Below are 16,847 nucleotides of genomic sequence, written 5' to 3' on the forward strand. Positions count from 1 at the left end.
TAAACGGTAATGACTGGGGAAGGCACTGGCAAACCACCCTGTATTGAGTCTGCCAAGAAAACACTAGAGGGCATAACCCCAAGGGTCAGACATGACTCAGTGCTTGCACAGGGGATACCTTGACCTAGCACGTTAAAAGAAACCCAGCACTGCAGACTCTGATGCATGTTTTGATGGGCCAGAAACTAGAGATAGTCTGAAAATCAGGCAATTTCCACACATCAGAAAAAATAGCGTTACAAATGGCATAGTACTAAATCATATAGTGCCTCCCAGCCCCTCCTCATCTTTTCGCTGTCTTGCCTTTCTCTGCCTTCTTTTCACGTGTCTTACCCACCACATCTGCTGCTGGAAATGGCAGAAGAAAGCAATGCGCCTTATACGTGACTCACTTCTGCCTGTCAAGCAATCCAGGTGACCGATCCCCTTTCTCCATGTTTTAAAGGTCCTACAATTCCTGCTAATTTAAAAAAATATATATTCATACTTCTCCGTTGAAACGCCTATTCATAGAAGCATAGTGCTTTTTGAATAACACCCATTATGGGATCACATCCTTTGATACTTAATTAATACTTAAAAATTAATCTTGTTCCTGATTTTTTTTTGGGGGGGGGGAACTTCAGAGAGTCATGCTTTCTGTAACAACTTTGAAAAAAATATTTTTTATTTCTGGCATCACCTACACACTTGTCTGCCTATTCGTTGCTCCAGTAATTTAGCCATTTTTAAAAAGAAATTCCCGTCCCCGGGAACAAGGGAGAGGGAGACTGGTGTGAGGGCAAGACCTCCAGTTACCGCTTTCCATTGAAGTTGATGAACTTAGATGGGTCAAATTTCAATTAGCTTAGCACCCACCTGAATTTAGCTTACCACAGGTAAAGTAGAAGAGTTGGGTTTTATACCCTGCTTTTCACTATCTGAAGGATTCCCAAAGTGGCTTATCCCAAAGTGGCCTTCTCTTTCTCTCCCCACCACAGACACCCTGTAAAGTAGGTGGGGCTGAGAGAGCTCTGTCAGAACTGTTCTGCAAGAATGGCTGTTACAAGACTGTGACTAGCTCAAGGTCACCCAGCTGGCTGCATGTGGAAGAGCGGGGAATCCAACCCAGCTCTTCAGATTAGAAGCTGCCGCTCTTAACTACTGTACCAAATTGATGACGATATTAAAGTTGTGCCTCGTTCTGCTAGCCTAGCAGACTTTAATCTGTGGACACAGAAATATTATAATAATTAAACTTTCATGTCTTGCAGCATCCTCAGTTTCTAGTCTGTTTTTTGTCCCCCCCCCCCAAACTGAACACATGATGGACAACTGAGATAAAGAGAGCTTTTATATACCCTGGAAGTCTTGTGGGTTTGTAAGGTGCCCCTGGGCTCAGATCTTGCTCTGCAGACCAGCTGCCCATTTGAAATAGAGGAAAAGATTGCTTCCACGCAGCAAAGATTCGGTGTGGCGATCTTGCTGCTGTTGCAAGTGGAGAAGTATTGAAGAACCAACTCTGCAGTCTGATTAACTCAGCCCCCCAACTCTCCCCTGTAACCACTGGATAACTTTTCCAGGCTTTTAAGAAAAAGAGTAAATGGTGTATTGCTGTAGCACTAAGCTAATGGCTCTTTTCGTTTTATTTTTTAAGCCAGCAACAGCCTTGCAGGTGGGGAGGGAGACAGAAGCTGGCCATGGGAAGGAAAATAGCAGCAATGTGGGCGAGGTCTGCAAAAATGCGCACCTTCACATGGTGTGCCAGTATGCTTTGTTTATAGTCTTTCCCAAAAGATTGTATCAAACCATGTTTGGGAAACAACAGAGGACAGCAGAGGAAAATCTGGACAGTACACAAATTATTAGGCGATGACATTGTGTGGACACACTCAAAAGGGTTTTAAAAACAGCTTGAATGCCATGCAGGAACAAAACGTCCAGGAAGAAACAGCCCAAGGGGGGGAAAGCTAAACTCTTCCACTGCTTTCTTCGTCTGGCTGTGAAAGCGAAGATGAAATTTCTTTGATTCTTTACATGAGAATCAGTAGATATGCGATCAGCTTTCCTAGCCTTTATTGATCCTTCCCATCCCCCTTTCTTAACATTGGGTCAGGATTGATACGCTGGAGGCATATGCCAACCCACATCCCAGTTTTTTAGGATCTAAATCATCTCCCTACAAACAAAAATTCAGGGCCTCCTGCTTTTGCTTTTAAGAGGGAAGACACCAGCTGGCCTGTGGAAAATGGAGGAATAGAGAACATTCTCGGGGGTGGGGGGTGGCAGGCACCACGGGTGGGTTATTACGTGTGCAAGAGAATGGTTTGAACCCACGAATGGAAAGCATATAAAAATGGTCATTGTATCATCCTTGAAGTGGAATTAAGCAAACGACTTGCATAATTTATTCCGCTTCTAGTAATCCCAGTGGACAAGGGGAGAGGCAGAACCAGGACCTGTGCAGAATCACTCTAACCCTTTGGCCTTAAGATATCCTGCTTGGCCCTTCTTCTGGCACGTAGATTTGCTAGACATTACCCAGACATTGTCATTCTTATCTCTGCAAGCATTTATACCCTAGCTCTGTTTTTCTTTCTCAGAGGGGGCTAAAGTTGAGTCTCTTTAAATCTCAGGATGCTGAATTCTCTTGTCAAACCACTGTGTTCGGTGTTTACTTGGGGAGGGGGGGGGTTGTCTTATGCTCGCCCTGCACTAGTGTCCCTTGTGGTCCCCTATATCAACTGCAATGACCTTCATAATCCCAGCATAAAGGTATGTGCTGAGTTTGCAGGAGCCTGCAAGTCGTGTGGCAGCCCCTGGATGGGTCCCTTTATTCCTCCCTGAAATCCACAGGGCGGATCATCATGGCCGTCATCTTGAGACTGTAGTTTGGGCCCTTCCAGTAATGCCACTTGATGCCGTTCATCCGGTTGCTGGTCGGGCTGGGCAGGTGATAAAGGCCGTTCAGGTTAGAGGGCCCACACGCGTCAAACCACCAACCTGGAACGGGGTGCAAAGAAGTTGTGGTTAGATTACGTGGCTCTCTTCCCAAGCATCTCAGGTTGGATAACAACATTAAAAAGCATGGATAAAACTAATATGAAAACCACATTCTAAAATACACCTTATACTTCCACACACAGTATAGGCTGGCTAAGCTCAGGTTGCCTCCGACACTCTCCAGAATGGCTCTCTTTTGCAGCCCCATCAGAGGACCAGATACGCTGGAGCACTTCTGACTTCTTCCAGGAGGCTGTACCAGAGGCAATGGGCAGCCAAAGAAAAAGGCTGAGCCCCGACTGTTGCTAAATGTGCCTTGGACACAGGGGGTACTTCTGGAAATAACAAAGCTGCTGCATGGGAACACGGAGGAAGAGGTTCAGGATTGTAGTATTCTGGCCAAAGCCACAAAAACATCTTGCTTCTCAACTCCTCCCCCCATCCAATTCTTCATTCAAACCTTTAGTCTTTTGTCACAAGGAAGCATGAACATGACACGGATGGGAGGAGTCATTCTGTTTCCCCATCTCTGTGGAGCGAGACCCATTTGTCTGGAATTGGTCTCCTGCCAAACACCTTCTCATCCCTGGAAACTAGAAGTACTGACCAAATGAAATCTTAGCCCCTGCTCCTCCTCACGGAGGATGGTGTTCTTGGGAGAGCTGAGGTCTGAGTAAAAGAACACTATCCACTGGAAGTGCTCTCAATGCCCTCAAACATTCAGCAGGTGCTATAAAGGCATTTACCATTTTGGCCTGCTATCATAAGTATGGAAGAGGAGGAAGCACTCAGGGTGCCGAGATGCCAGATGATACACTAAATTTTGTAAGCCTGCTGAATTAGGTGCACCCTGCAGGATGGTGTCACCCATAATAATCAGTAAACCATATATTTTCCGAAATGACAGGTGATTCACTACCCGACTGGCCCTTGGCCAGGAATGGCCCTCCCCTGTAGCTTAGCCCCTATTGGGAGGGAGGCCTCAGCCAGGAAAGGCTGATAAGGAGTAAGCTCTCTGCCCCCTGGTGTAGAAGTTGGGGGTGGGGGAAGCAAAGCCAGCCCCAGTGAGTTGCTCTCACCCATCCCTTTTATCCAGGGGAACTGATCTCTGCAGTCTGATGAGGAACTGTCATTCCAGGGGATCCCCAGGTCCCCCCTAGAGGCTGGCATCCCTGGACCTCTGTGGGGCATTGAGACACTTGCATGTACAGCTCTGCAAATGGGCAAATAAGACCTCCCCTGGGGCCACTTGAGATCACGAAAATGCAGCGGGGCAGGAGGCTGAAGCTCCTTCTCTCCCTCCCTGCCACTATCCCAATACGATCTGGGCCCTCTGAGGCTGGGGAAATGACTTCCTTGCAGCTGCCTTCTGCCTGTGGGGAATGCAAGCTGGATCGTGGACCAGTGTCTTGTCATTTGGGCCTCAGAGTGCCTTACTTAGGCTCCCCAACAACCTCCCAGGGCTCAGCAGCAGGCCTGTGTTATGGGTGATACACATTTGAAATTGCGATGCCAGAGTTGCATGCTGCACTGTCCTGTTTCAGCTTCTTACCTCCACTCAGCATCTGCGCGCACTTGCAGAGGCAGTTGTCGTTGTCAACGTCCTTGGTGCTGAAGTCCATCCCCGAGAGACTCAGGCTGCTCGTGCGCCCAGCTGTGCCACTGTACCTCCGCACGTGAAGCCTGGAGAGGGCAGGGCAAGCAAACAAACAGCTGTTAGATAGATTCCTCCGGCGGTCTCTACTGATGCTCTGTGAGGACTCTCATCTGACTGCACAAGGAGTACACGATCACTGTGTTGCAGAGACAAAGGGACAAACCTCTTGCTGGATGTCATGCCTTGCTACAGAATCCCTGAAAGGTTGGTGTGGATCCTACCTCTGTCTTACCATGCCAGTGAGCAATGCCTGAAGGATTTCTGTAGTCTAAGGTGCCTTCCTCCTATGGAAGAACTGGTTAAGTTGGTGGAAGGCTCTTTAAACAGGAAGAATGTCCTCCACACTAAGGTTAGATCCAGACATTATGTTAAAATGCTGTTTTATTAGGGTTTCCAGGACTCCCACTATTGCAGGAGATCTTCTCATCCCTTGCCACAACTCACTAGACCTCTGAGTTTGTGTTTGTTTGTGTGTGTGTGTGTATTAAGGAAATATCACTATCATGTTTAGCGTGTTATCATTTTTGAGGTGACATCACACTGCTCCAGGATTAGCTTAAAACTAATCCATAGAACTTCAGCTGAATCCTGGAGTTGTTACTTCTGGGTTTGCTGAGGAAATGACAGCATGCTGCTTACATGACAGAGGGCTGCCATGCTCCCATTCCACCCTAGTCTCCAGCAGGGTGCCAGCTGTTACCTGTGTGTATAGTTTTATTGTCAAATAAATAAATACAACTGATTTTGGCATTTCTAAATGAATATTCACATCTGCATGTTTCTTAGCCTGCTTGGGGGAACAACAGGATGCACTCAGACTCACTGCCCCAGCTACTCTTTCCCCAATTCAGTGCTGGGGTTTTAGGCCCTTCCATGGTAACTGCTTTGTGGGAGCATTTGGCAGGATAGAATCACAGAATCATGGAACCACAGAGTTGGAATGTACCTTCAGGGTCATCTAGTCTAACCCCCTGCAGAATGCAGGAAATGGTCCCAAGAGCCACATGCTCCATTTCCTCTTTGCGCACAGGTGCTGTTTGATAAGAATCCTCCCCCAAATGCTTCCAAACATCTGGGGTGGCTTTCTGGGTTTGCTGTAACTTTTAATGATGACACACCTTTACCAAATCTTATCACAGGAGGCTGAATTTTGAAAACAAGAATTCCACCAGTGCTATACATTAACCTATCACAGCTTCTGCCTGAGGTTTTATATCACCCTTCCCTCTGATGATCCCCAAAACTGCTTCCCTCCATGCATCCACCCCTGGGATACTTTGGTTCCTACAAATGTCACATCACACTATATATATTTTGGCAATAACTGGGGCGCAAGATGTTTGTGTTCCTGAGCAGAGGCCTGTCACTTGGTTTGCTGTGTCCAGAGAGCTCTGGGTCCCCCTAAAAAAGTGGCAGCCATTTGAAGCCATCTCTATGTTTTATTTGTCTCTTCTGTGGAGGTGGGACCCCCTGAAGGATAGGGAAGTGGGAGGAGGGCATTTGCTTAAAGCAAGGGAACCATACAGTAATGTGAAAGAAGACTCACCGGTAGTTCTGTTTCTCAGGGCCCAGAAAGAAATGGTCATACACGGAGTAGACCTCATTACTTTCCCAGTCTTGGAGTCTGATACGGAGGGAGTAGGAACCCTGAGTTGTGAGCAAATGGACAAATTCGTTGCCCAGCCAATACTCTCCATGCGGAGATCCAAAGCCCTGAACAAAAATTCCAAGGGACCACCAATGAGCATGAAAGCGTTTCACAGATTCTTGTTAGAACATGTGGCAGAAACTTGCCTGGCACTACAGAGTCTGCCCAGACGTGCAGCAAACTAAGACAATATAATTCTGCATTTACTCCATTTCTATCCTGCCTTTCTCCCCATTGGCTAGCCAAAGAACATTGTTCCCTTCTCCTCCATTCTATCCACACAACAACCCTGTGAGGTAGGTTAGGCAGAGAGTGTGTGACTGGTCCAAGGGCACGAAGCAAGCTTTCACAGCAGAGTGGAGATTCAAATTTGGGTCTCCCAGATCTTAGTCTGATACTCTAACCCAGCCGTCCTTAACCATTTGAGACCATGGAGGCAAATCTGATTTTTTCTCCAGGCTTCAAGGCATACTGGAAGTGGTGTCAGCAGGCCACGCCTCCCAGAAGTGGCAGATCACCCAGAAGTGACATCACCCAGATGGAACCATTGCTTCATTAGGAAGTTTTCTGCCACATATGAGGCACGATGGAACAGGACACCTGGGATCCCCAGTCCATTGATAAGTAGCTTTCACTGTAAAGACGGGAGTTTTTGGAATCACAGATGACCCCTCTCTCTGCTACCCAAGGCCCATTCATGGAACGCCCCTCTGCCACCCCTGAGTTAAAACAAAAAACCCACAAAAGACACTCCCAACCCCAAGGACTCGCCTTGCTCAACTCCAGCTGCCACACAAACTGGTGAAGTGGTAGGAGCCTTGGCTGACAAAGGTTTGACTGGCTGGGGCCCCTTCCCATCCCCCACAGCCCCATCCTTGGCTACTTTGGGAGGGGGTGAGTCCACCTGCCCATATAAATATATGGGGCTGTGGGGGATGGCACATTGGTTGAGAATCCCTGCTCTAACCACTATACCACAACCTAGGAGGGCTGACACAGGCTTGATCTTAAGGGACAAACTAGATAATGCAGTGATTGGATCTCCCACCGTTTGTAAAAAGCTAATATCAATGGTGAGGAGGAATCCAATCTGGGCTGTATTGCTCCTTTCACATCCATTAGTGAAAATATTTATTACCTTTTGCTTAAATACTAGGATGCATCATTTTTAAGCCCTTCCCTATGCCACTTTCAACATTTACATCACCCCACCTTCTGTTTGCCCTGCATAAAGTATATACAGTCACTTAGATGTTTTCCTCCGAGGTGAATAGAAGCTACTCAATGGAGGCCCTGAGCACTTTCCATCCCACTGGAGGCCCTGAGAACTTTCCTTCCCAATGGAGGCTTTGAGAACTTTCCTTTTCATTTGAGACCCTGAGCACTTTCCTTCCCACTGGAGGCCCTGAGAACTTTCCTTCCCACTGGAGGCCCTGAGAACTTTCCTTCCCACTGGAGGCCCTGAGCACTTTCCTTCCCACTGGAGGCCTTGAGAACTTTCCATCCCACTGGAGGCCCTGAGAACTTTCCTTCCCAATGGAGGCTTTGAGAACTTTCCTTTTCATTGGAGACCCTGAGCACTTTCCTTCCCACTGAAGGCCCTGAGAACTTTCCTTCCCACTGGAGGCCCTGAGCACTTTCCTTCCCACTGGAGGCCTTGAGAACTTTCCTTCCCACTGGAGGCCCTGAGAACTTTCCTTTTCATTGGAGACCCTGAGCACTTTCCTTCCCACTGGAGGCCTTGAGAACGAATAGTTATTTTGCTTAAGCCAGGTTGGGGGAGTGGGGCTCTATTGCCCTTATTTCCAACAACCAGGTTACATCTGGGTCTTCCTTGGTCTCCCCTACACTTGTGCCATACTTAGGTGCAGCCAGGCAAGTACCCTTATAGAACACAGACAGGACATGAGAAATCCATCCATAGCCTACTATGTCCGCTGGAAGAGGAGGTCTGTCATGTTGGAGCTCCACAGTGCTTTCAGATGGTTTATGCTTAGGCAAGTGAATCATATCATATTTCCCCTTACTGATTGCATTAGGGCACAAAGGACAGCATGGAGGCGAGTTTCTCAGCAAGATTGAAAGATTTGGCTCTAGATACATTTAAGGCTGTATCTGCACAAAACAATGTTTTTCTACTCAGAACCCAATGGAGCTCAAACAAAGCCAAACATCCATGTGGAAGAAATTCTCTAATGCTGAGTAATAATAGTAGCAACGTGTGATCACAGAACAGAAACTTTTTAATGTTTTGTTAGCGTAGTAATTCTGCCCGACCCCCTTTGATAGGCCTACCAAAGACACGAGAGCTTACCGAACCAGAAATATAGGCAGAGAAATAATTGCACTCAGGAGTGGCATGCCGATCTCAACCCACAAGTCCAACTGGTGTCTGCCTCCCTGAGCACACCTTGCAGGCTCAGTTCAGCAAACCTGATTAGTGCTGGCTGTGACTAAGCACAACCAAGGCCAGGCATGCCCCCACTCCTCCTAAAGGTGGGAGGGACAGAAAGAGAAGCAACAGCGCGAAGCAGGCCGACCTGGCCTCTGGCTATGAAGTGCCCTTCAGCAGCCACACCTGAGCTTAAATGGAACTGGAGAGGCAGGAATGAAGCAGCAATGCTGGGGGGGGGGGCAGGCTGCTCCTTGTCCCCTGAAGGCTGCTTGTCTCCTGGGAGAACATGTATGTGAAAAGATGAAGGCTGCCTTATAGGTCTATCAAGTTCAGTCTTGTCTGCTCTGACTGGCAGCAGCTCTGCAGGCTCTCAGGTGGAAGTCTTTCACATCACCTTTTACCTAATCCCTAGCAGGAGATGCCAGGGGCCCTTCTGCATCTCAATCAGATGCTCCACCACCGAGCCACAATGTTTCCTTCCCCTTCCCCCTTACACTGAATCAAGGTCAGCATGACCTTCTCAGGCTGGCAATAGCTCTCCAGGGTCTCTGGGCAGTTCAGTTCATTAATTTATGGTCCTTTGACCAGCAAATTCTAACAAATGGATACAGTTACACCATCAGCATTTAAACATGTTACCAAACCCTCAACTGGAGATGCCGGGGATTGAATCTGGCACCTTCTGCTCTACCTCCAAGCTATAACCCCTCTCCTAATGGTGGCCAGATATTTGGTAATCTGCAAGTCCAGGTGTAATGAAAAAACACAAAGCCAGCTTCAGCAAGACAGTCTATGTGGCTTGCTTCCTCCTTCAAATCCAGGGGCTTCCCAGGAGAAAATTGAGGCCATTGTGCATTAAGGCAGTGGTAGTCAACCTGTGGTCCTCCAGATGTTCATGGACTACAATTCCCATGAGCCCCTGCCAGCATTTGCTGGGAATTGTAGTCCATGAACATCTGGAGGACCACAGGTTGACTACCCCTGCATTAAGGGATTGGGAGGGGAATACATGTGCCTGACCTGGCAAGTTCTTCTCTGCAAGTCCCAGTTGTACGACTTCCCTTGCACAACAGAACTGCCTAGTAGAGTTTGTCCCAAATTTACATTCTACCTAGATCAATAAGGAGGTCATTGTTTGCATTCCCTAGTTACATCCTTCAAAAGGCTCTCAAATGAGGGACAGTTTTGCGCCTCCCCTGCCCTAAGCAGTCAACCCCAAAGGCAAGCAGAAAGACAGCCTTCAGGCAGAGAGAGGGAGCAGGGATTTCTTCGCCCTTCTGGGAACTTGCTGCCAAGATTTCTAGCTGCACCACAAGCAGCCATTATGGACAATGTGACCCTGCCCCATCCACAACCAGGAAGTGGGTGTTTGTCCTGCTGGGGTGCAGGGGCAAGCAGGTCTTTCCACACCCATCCTTTTTGTTGGTCTGCGATGCAAAGGTGGATTTTTGGGCACTTACCATTTTATATTCCTTCCAGGTGCGTTGGAAGTCCACAGAGCCATCCTTCCGGTGCTGGATCACTGTCCAGCCTCCTCCACTGGTCTCCATGTCACAAAAGGCCTGGAATGAAAGCACTCCATTAAATAAAGACTTAACTCTGTGTCTTTGGGCTACTTCTCGGTGCTGCAGGAGGACTCTGTCCCCATGAGGTAACTCCTCTGACCCTGCACCATCCAACAATCCATGTTCATGGCTGGATGCAGAACCTTGAAGTTCTAACAGCGCAACCTATGGACTCAACTACCCTCTGTCTGCTCTAGGTGTGGATAGGCAGATTTGCTGCTGAATCTCTGGGACATGCAGTCTTGATTGAATGCTGCAAGAGGGGGAGCTTAAGGTCTTCCCTCTCTGCACTGTTCATCCAGTAGGAATCCCCTGCTCATCTCACTGGGGCCAACTTATGTGAAGCCCATCAGAACATGTGATTTTCCACTACAAGGCAAATGGTGGCTCCTTGGGGTCATTTTAGGAACTGTAAGTGGTGCATTGGGGAATGCTCAAGCCCCCTATCCCCAGATGCCACGATCCCCTGTCTGGATCACAGGAGGCTGGACCTAACTGGGTAGTCAGCAGGACTCCAACCCCACTAAGCAAGTATTCAAAGACTGGTGGAATTCCACAGGTCATTGAATGCTCCCAGAACCACACCTTGCAGATACTGCTGATGTTGCTGCAGGTACATGTGTCATATGGTAAATAATCCAGGTATTTCCCATTGTCATTGGCCTCGAGGATCAAAGTAGAGACCGTGAGTGTTGTGCCTCAATGGGATAGATCATTGTTCCTTCCAGTGTGATGGGAAGAGTGATGAGGTGGCACAAAATAACTTTCATGCTGGAAGGCTTTTTCTGTCAACAGCCTCCCAATAAGTGAGCATTAAAGATGGTGGAAAAGACACCCAAAGGGAGACTCGAGGCAGAAAAGAATCTTGGCGACCAAGAACTCCACAAAGGCAAGTGACAGCATTGACAATGACTCCCTGATGAAAATGCGGAAATGCCACAGCAAGAGCCACTGGGTGTTGCTGCACATGGACATTGTGTCGTGGATTACATGTGTGGAAACAGAGCATTCAGTATGGAGAACAACTCCCAGAACCACTTCTGTCTGCAGAGTGACTTCCAGGAGCTCGCTGTCGAAAGCAGGGGTGGGCAAACTGTGGCCCTCCAGATGTTCATGGACTACAATCCCCATGAGCCCCTACCAGCATTCGCAGGGAATCTCATAGGATTCATAGTCCATGGACATCTGGAAGGCCACAGTTTTCCCACCCCTGGTCTAAAGGAAGCACAAGCACCTCCTTTGCAGTCAGTACTGAGACAGAGGCTGGTAGCTGAGGCAGCTGATAGAGCAATTTTCAGTGGTTTGTGCTTCAGTTTGAAGCTTTAGGGCAGTGGTCCCTAACCTTTTTATCACTGGGGACCAGTCAATGCTTGACAATTTTACTGAGGCCCGGGGGGGGATAGTTTTTGCTGAGGGATGTCGCTGTCGCTGTCGCCGCCGCCACCTGAGCCCCTGCTCTGCTTGCTTTCCCGCCGGCACCCCTGACTTCCTGCCACCCACTGGGGGGCGCTGCCAGCAGCATCTGCACAGTGCAATGCTGAGAGGGAGCCCCAGCCATGGCGGCCACTGGAGAGCACCAAAGGTGAGCTGGCGGCAGAGTGACAGGGCAGCCTCTGAGGCAGCAGCCAGGGAGGAGGACGAGGAGGAGCCATGGCCCGGTACTGACTGATCCATCAACCGGTACTGGTCCCCGGACTGGGGGTTGGGGACAGCTGCTTTAGGGGACTTGGGCTTCCTTCGTTTTTGCAAAGAAGATTGCTCTAAGTCAGGAGGAAGTGTGCAGATAAAAGACAGGACAGGATTTCTGTATCCTGGCAACAATCATCATTGGTTCTGCTCCAGGACCTGACGTAAGAGGGATGCTGCCCCCCAATTTTTCTGAGGGAATCCCTCCCAGCAGCTGGTTGCTGTGAACTGGGCAGACACATGCTTTTGGAGCATAGTCCAGAACTGGGGATCATCTTTGTCTGGCAAAGGGATAGACAAGGGACCACCCCTGACAACTATCCAAATTACCTTAGGGACATCCACCACTCACTCCCTGGAATACACATTAACTGACAAGACATCAGTCTGCCCAGAGAGATAAAGAGTGGCTTGCACTCACTTCAGCAGTGATTGTGGAATTCTGAAGCTGCAGGACATAGACTCCGCTGGAAGTGAAACCCGATTTGTAGGCAGCTGCACAGTCCTTGAAGACCTTCTGCTCTTCTGGGGGCACATTGGAAATCTCTGTGAGGGTCAGACCAGGGCAGAATCTGCACTTATTTAGTTTATTCCATTGTCAATCCTGTTGAATTTAGATCGATTTGAACTCGGTGGTTAGGGTAGTTCAGAAGGGGGGGAGCCAAGTACAGCCTCTTTCTTTTCTTGAAGGGGGGGGAAAGAGAAGCCAAGCAGACCGGGGGCCTCTTTCTTTTCTTGGGGGGGGGGAGGATCGAAGAAGGCAGAGGAAGGAGAAAAAAATCCAAGACTGACAGACGTTGAGAGAAATTAGGGGCTTCTCCTTTAAGGCAAGCTTGTCACATGAGCAGCTTTGGCCAATCAGGGGTTATCTACCACGCAGCAGAGCCCAGATTCAAAACAGCCTGCTTTCTCAATCCGAACCTTAAAATATTGAGGGTTAAAAGCACTCTAAGATACCGCACAATAAAGGTAGGGTCACTTCGGATCAATCCTGCTTGTTGCAGAAGGAAAATTAAAATCGCCCAAATTCAAAACGGAAATCGCATTCTGTGTAGAAGGCAGGGACTGAATTGACCTGGGATTGGAATAAAAACTCCGTGCAGTTTACACCTAGGAGGAGTTTAGTCTGGCAATTCATTTTGTGTTGAGATTTATTTCCTTAATCGTCTATTTTCTTTATTTATAGTCCACCTGTCTTACTGCGACTCAAGGTGGATTATGCATGCACGTATGTGCCATCAGTCCTGAACTGGATTGGCTAGGCTAGCCCAATATTGTCAGATCTCGGAAGCTGAGCAGAGTCAGCCCTAGGCCCATTCTGCACACCTTGGATAATGCACTTTCAATATGCTTTTGCTGCTGGATTTTCCTGTGCGGAACAGGATAATTTGCTTCTGAAAAATCCAGCAGCAAAAGCATATTGGAAGTGCATTATCCATGGTGTGCAGAATGGGTCCTGGTTAGAATCTGGATGGGAAAGCACCAAGGAATATGCAGAGACAAGCAATGGCCAACCACCTCCGAGCATCTCCTGCCTTGAAAACCCTAACAGGTTATTTGTTGACTGTAACTTAGGGGCAAAAACAAAAAAGTGTTGTGGAGTTGCAACCGACAAGGGCTGCCCTGGAGCAGGGAGGGAGATGCAAGAGCTTGTTACTAGGCCATCTGGCAAAAGCCCCCAAAGGACTGCTTGCCACCCAATCAAGTTTATCCTCCATAGGTAGAAAACATTGGACAGCAGTCCATTTCAGAACCCTTTCCTTCCACAACCCAAACACAACCACTGTCATTGTGAACTCGTCCCTTTTAGACCACTCTCGCTGCACCACGTTTTTAAAAAACTGCTCATTATCTGCAAAGGCTTTTGTAGCTACAAAGAGGACAAACACAATGAACAACATCCTCCAGTGCGTGCATTGCCCAGTATATTTTGTTTTCACAGCTCCGTGGAAAGATTAGGCAGGACACCGTATTCCAAAAACTAGCACCCTGATGGACATTTGAGACCATGGCTGGGTCAATTCTGCCAGAGCTGCCTTGCATAAGCTCTGCCTCTCTACAAGTTCTTCTGTTTTGATTGTCTTGACCGATCTTCTCTGAAGCACTGATTACATGGTGAGATACACAGTGCAAGGGCTACGAACCAATCCCAGGCTGCTGTGAACAACCACAGCAGACTTGGTGGTCATTTGTCCAGGAGATATGCCTCATGTTTAGGTCCCTGGCTGAGTTCTACTGGAAGAATAAACAAGGGAACTTAAGTGTTAGGGTGAGTTACTTACGGTTGCACTGGGTCCCCAAGCCTGTCAGGTGCTTCACTGTCTCTACCAGGGAAGTCTGCTGTTTCTGCAGGGCTGTGTTGTTGAGCAAGGCCATGCCCAGACGCTGCTCCAGGTCCCCAATGAAGTCCATTTGCTTAGAGAGCAGTTGCTGCATCTCCAGCTTCTCAGACCGGAGTCCCTGCAGTTCTTCTTCACGTTTCCCCTCCAGGGCCAGGATCCTCTTTTCTAGGAAGCTAGAAAAGGAACGAAAGGGAATAGTGAAGTACTCCATGCAAAGAGGAAACCGATATTTATTTAGAACAGGAACCTTTGGAGTTTTGAGGGGGGGTGGCAGCCACAAGAGGAGGGGCCAAACACGCATGAGAGGACATGGGTGAAGAATATAAACATACACAGAGAAGAAGATCAAGGGGGTGGGGAGATAACATGCACACAGGACAACAGCCAATAGGGGAAATGATGTTCCATGGGTCTGGTCCTCCCTAGCCCCCAACACCTCACAACTGATCTGATCACAAGTCCTGTTTACAGGATCCTGGATCCTCCTCCCATGAGCAATGGAAAGGACCAAAGTAAGTACTTTCGTTATTTGTATGCAGCCAGGCAGTCACTGTTTCTACCTTTGCAATGGCTCCACATGCTTTCCTGGAGCACATGGGAGACCAGGTTCCCATGGGCACCACATTGTTTAATACTCATTTAGAACATCTACTCCTCACCTTTCTGACTTAAGTAAAACATTTTTACTATGGCAGTGATTTTTATTCAGTGAGTGCTGATTGTAGAAACAAGAGTCAGCAACCTTTTATAACCAAAGCATTAAAGTAGCAAACTTTAGAGCAACCAGCCACTATCAGCCACTATCAGAAAGCCTATTTAACCTAACTGGAAGTAACATTACTTCTTGATTCATTGCTTAATAATCCATAAAGATTTCCGCAGCCCAAGCACTGGTGGTCTCAAGTCCTTTCTTGGGTAGCAACACCATGAGGACTCACAATGTGACAAATATGCACAAGTGTAAATCTGGGCATGGTTCATGCTTGGATTCCTGACAACTGCTGACTTTCCCTTTCTGTTAAGCATCGCCAAGAACCCATTTAATCTTTGCTGGCTATTCCCCGCAGCAGCAGCTGCTGCTGCTGCTGCTGCTCCTCCTCCTGCTCTTCCTCCTTATTTTCTTACATCCCACCTGCCCCTCCAGTAAAGACTGTATGTAAATAACGAAGGTAGGTTCCATACTAAGCTGCATTTGTCTTCAGAGCGACAGGTGGGCCTGATGGTGGCAGCAGAGAGTACAAAGGAATGGTTGGAATAAACTTGAGAGGAGAAATCCTCAACTAGGGCTATCAGTTTAGGTCCTGGCTGGGCAAGCTAGGTAAATGCCACATTGCCCATTGGCTAAGGCTGCCAACTCCATTGGGAAATTGCTGGAGATCTGGGGGAAGAGCCTGGGGAAGGCAAGGCTGGGAGAGAGGAGGGACCCCCCCAGTGGAGTATAACGCAATAGAGCCCACCTTCCAAAGCTGCTTTTTTCTCCAGAGAAACTACTCTCTGTATCCTGGAGATCAGCTGTCATTCCAGGAGATCTCCAAGCCCCACCTGAATATTAGCAAACTACTTGACCGATGGATGAAGACTAAGGAAGACAAGGATGTATTTTATCTCCATATCTTTTACATTTATATAGCAAGTATAAGACTGGTTGGATTAGAGCAGTGGTCCTCAACCTTGGGGTCCCAGACTCCATTTGGGGTCGCCTGGCCCCTTCCCACTAGGTTGCCATGTTGGTGACCGCCATGGTGGCAGCAGCCTGTTCCGGCCCACGGTGGTAGAGCGTGGTGGCGGCCGGCAGTAATGGCTGACGGAGGTGGGTGGTGGCAGTGGCAGGTGGCCGGAGGTGATGGAGCCATGGCATTGGCTGCCTCCGGATTATTGTGCGCCTGTGCGTACGTGCATGCACACCTGTGCACACTACCTGTGGGTGTGTGCAGAATTGGGGCTGCGGCATGAGGGCGGTTGAGCTGGATTAGAGGAAATGACAGCTGACATTTACACTGGAGGATGGAAAGCCAATGACTTAAGATAAGAAGATGATACAACTCTGTTAGTAGAGAATGAAGAACATATGCTGCAAAATTTGGCCTAATGCTCAATATTGATAAAGAAGTAATGTCAAATTTGCCTCTGAGGGACTTTGCAGTTGATGGAGAAGGACTGGAAATAGTGGATGATTTTATTCTTATTCTTAAAGGTAAAGGTATCCCCTGTGCAGGCACCAAGTCATGTCTGACCCTTGGGGTGACACCCTCTAGCGTTCTCATGGCAGACTCAATACGGGGTGGTTTGCCAGTGCCTTCCCCAGTCATTACCATTTACCCCCCAGCAAGCTGGGTACTCATTTTACCGACCTCGGAAGGATGGAAGGCTGAGTCCACCTTGAGCCGGCTGCTGGGATTGAACTCCCAGCCTCATGGGCAGAGCTTCAGACTGCATGTATGCTGCCTTACCACTCTGCGCCAAAAGAGGCTCTTATTCTTATTCTTATTCTTATTCTTATTCTTATTCTTATTCTTATTCTTATTCTTATTCTTATTCTTATTCTTATTCTTATTCTTATTCTTATTCTTAT

At 48.1% G+C, this 16,847-nt stretch overlaps 1 protein-coding gene across 2 annotated transcripts in view; it reads right to left on the bottom strand.

The window, feature by feature from the left end:
- Window positions 1-649: 649 nt before the first annotated feature.
- Window positions 650-16,847, bottom strand: part of LOC143837557 (angiopoietin-2-like) — a 30,627-nt gene continuing 14,429 nt past the window's right edge. Inside the window, exons 4-9 of one of the 2 annotated variants that reach the window (XM_077337541.1) lie at window positions 14,216-14,448; window positions 12,355-12,458; window positions 10,143-10,244; window positions 6,186-6,352; window positions 4,535-4,665; window positions 650-2,982 (exon numbers count right to left, since the gene is read on the bottom strand). In XM_077337541.1, the coding sequence (XP_077193656.1) occupies window positions 2,813-2,982; window positions 4,535-4,665; window positions 6,186-6,352; window positions 10,143-10,244; window positions 12,355-12,458; window positions 14,216-14,448 (907 nt within the window). In that variant the 3' untranslated portion in view covers window positions 650-2,812. Of the gene's footprint in view, window positions 2,983-4,534; window positions 4,666-6,185; window positions 6,353-10,142; window positions 10,245-12,354; window positions 12,480-14,215; window positions 14,449-16,847 lie in introns of both variants that reach the window. The other variant, XM_077337540.1, reaches the window with a different exon arrangement.

Source organism: Paroedura picta, chromosome 5 (genome assembly GCF_049243985.1).
Source record: "Paroedura picta isolate Pp20150507F chromosome 5, Ppicta_v3.0, whole genome shotgun sequence".
NCBI lineage: Eukaryota > Metazoa > Chordata > Lepidosauria > Squamata > Gekkonidae > Paroedura > Paroedura picta.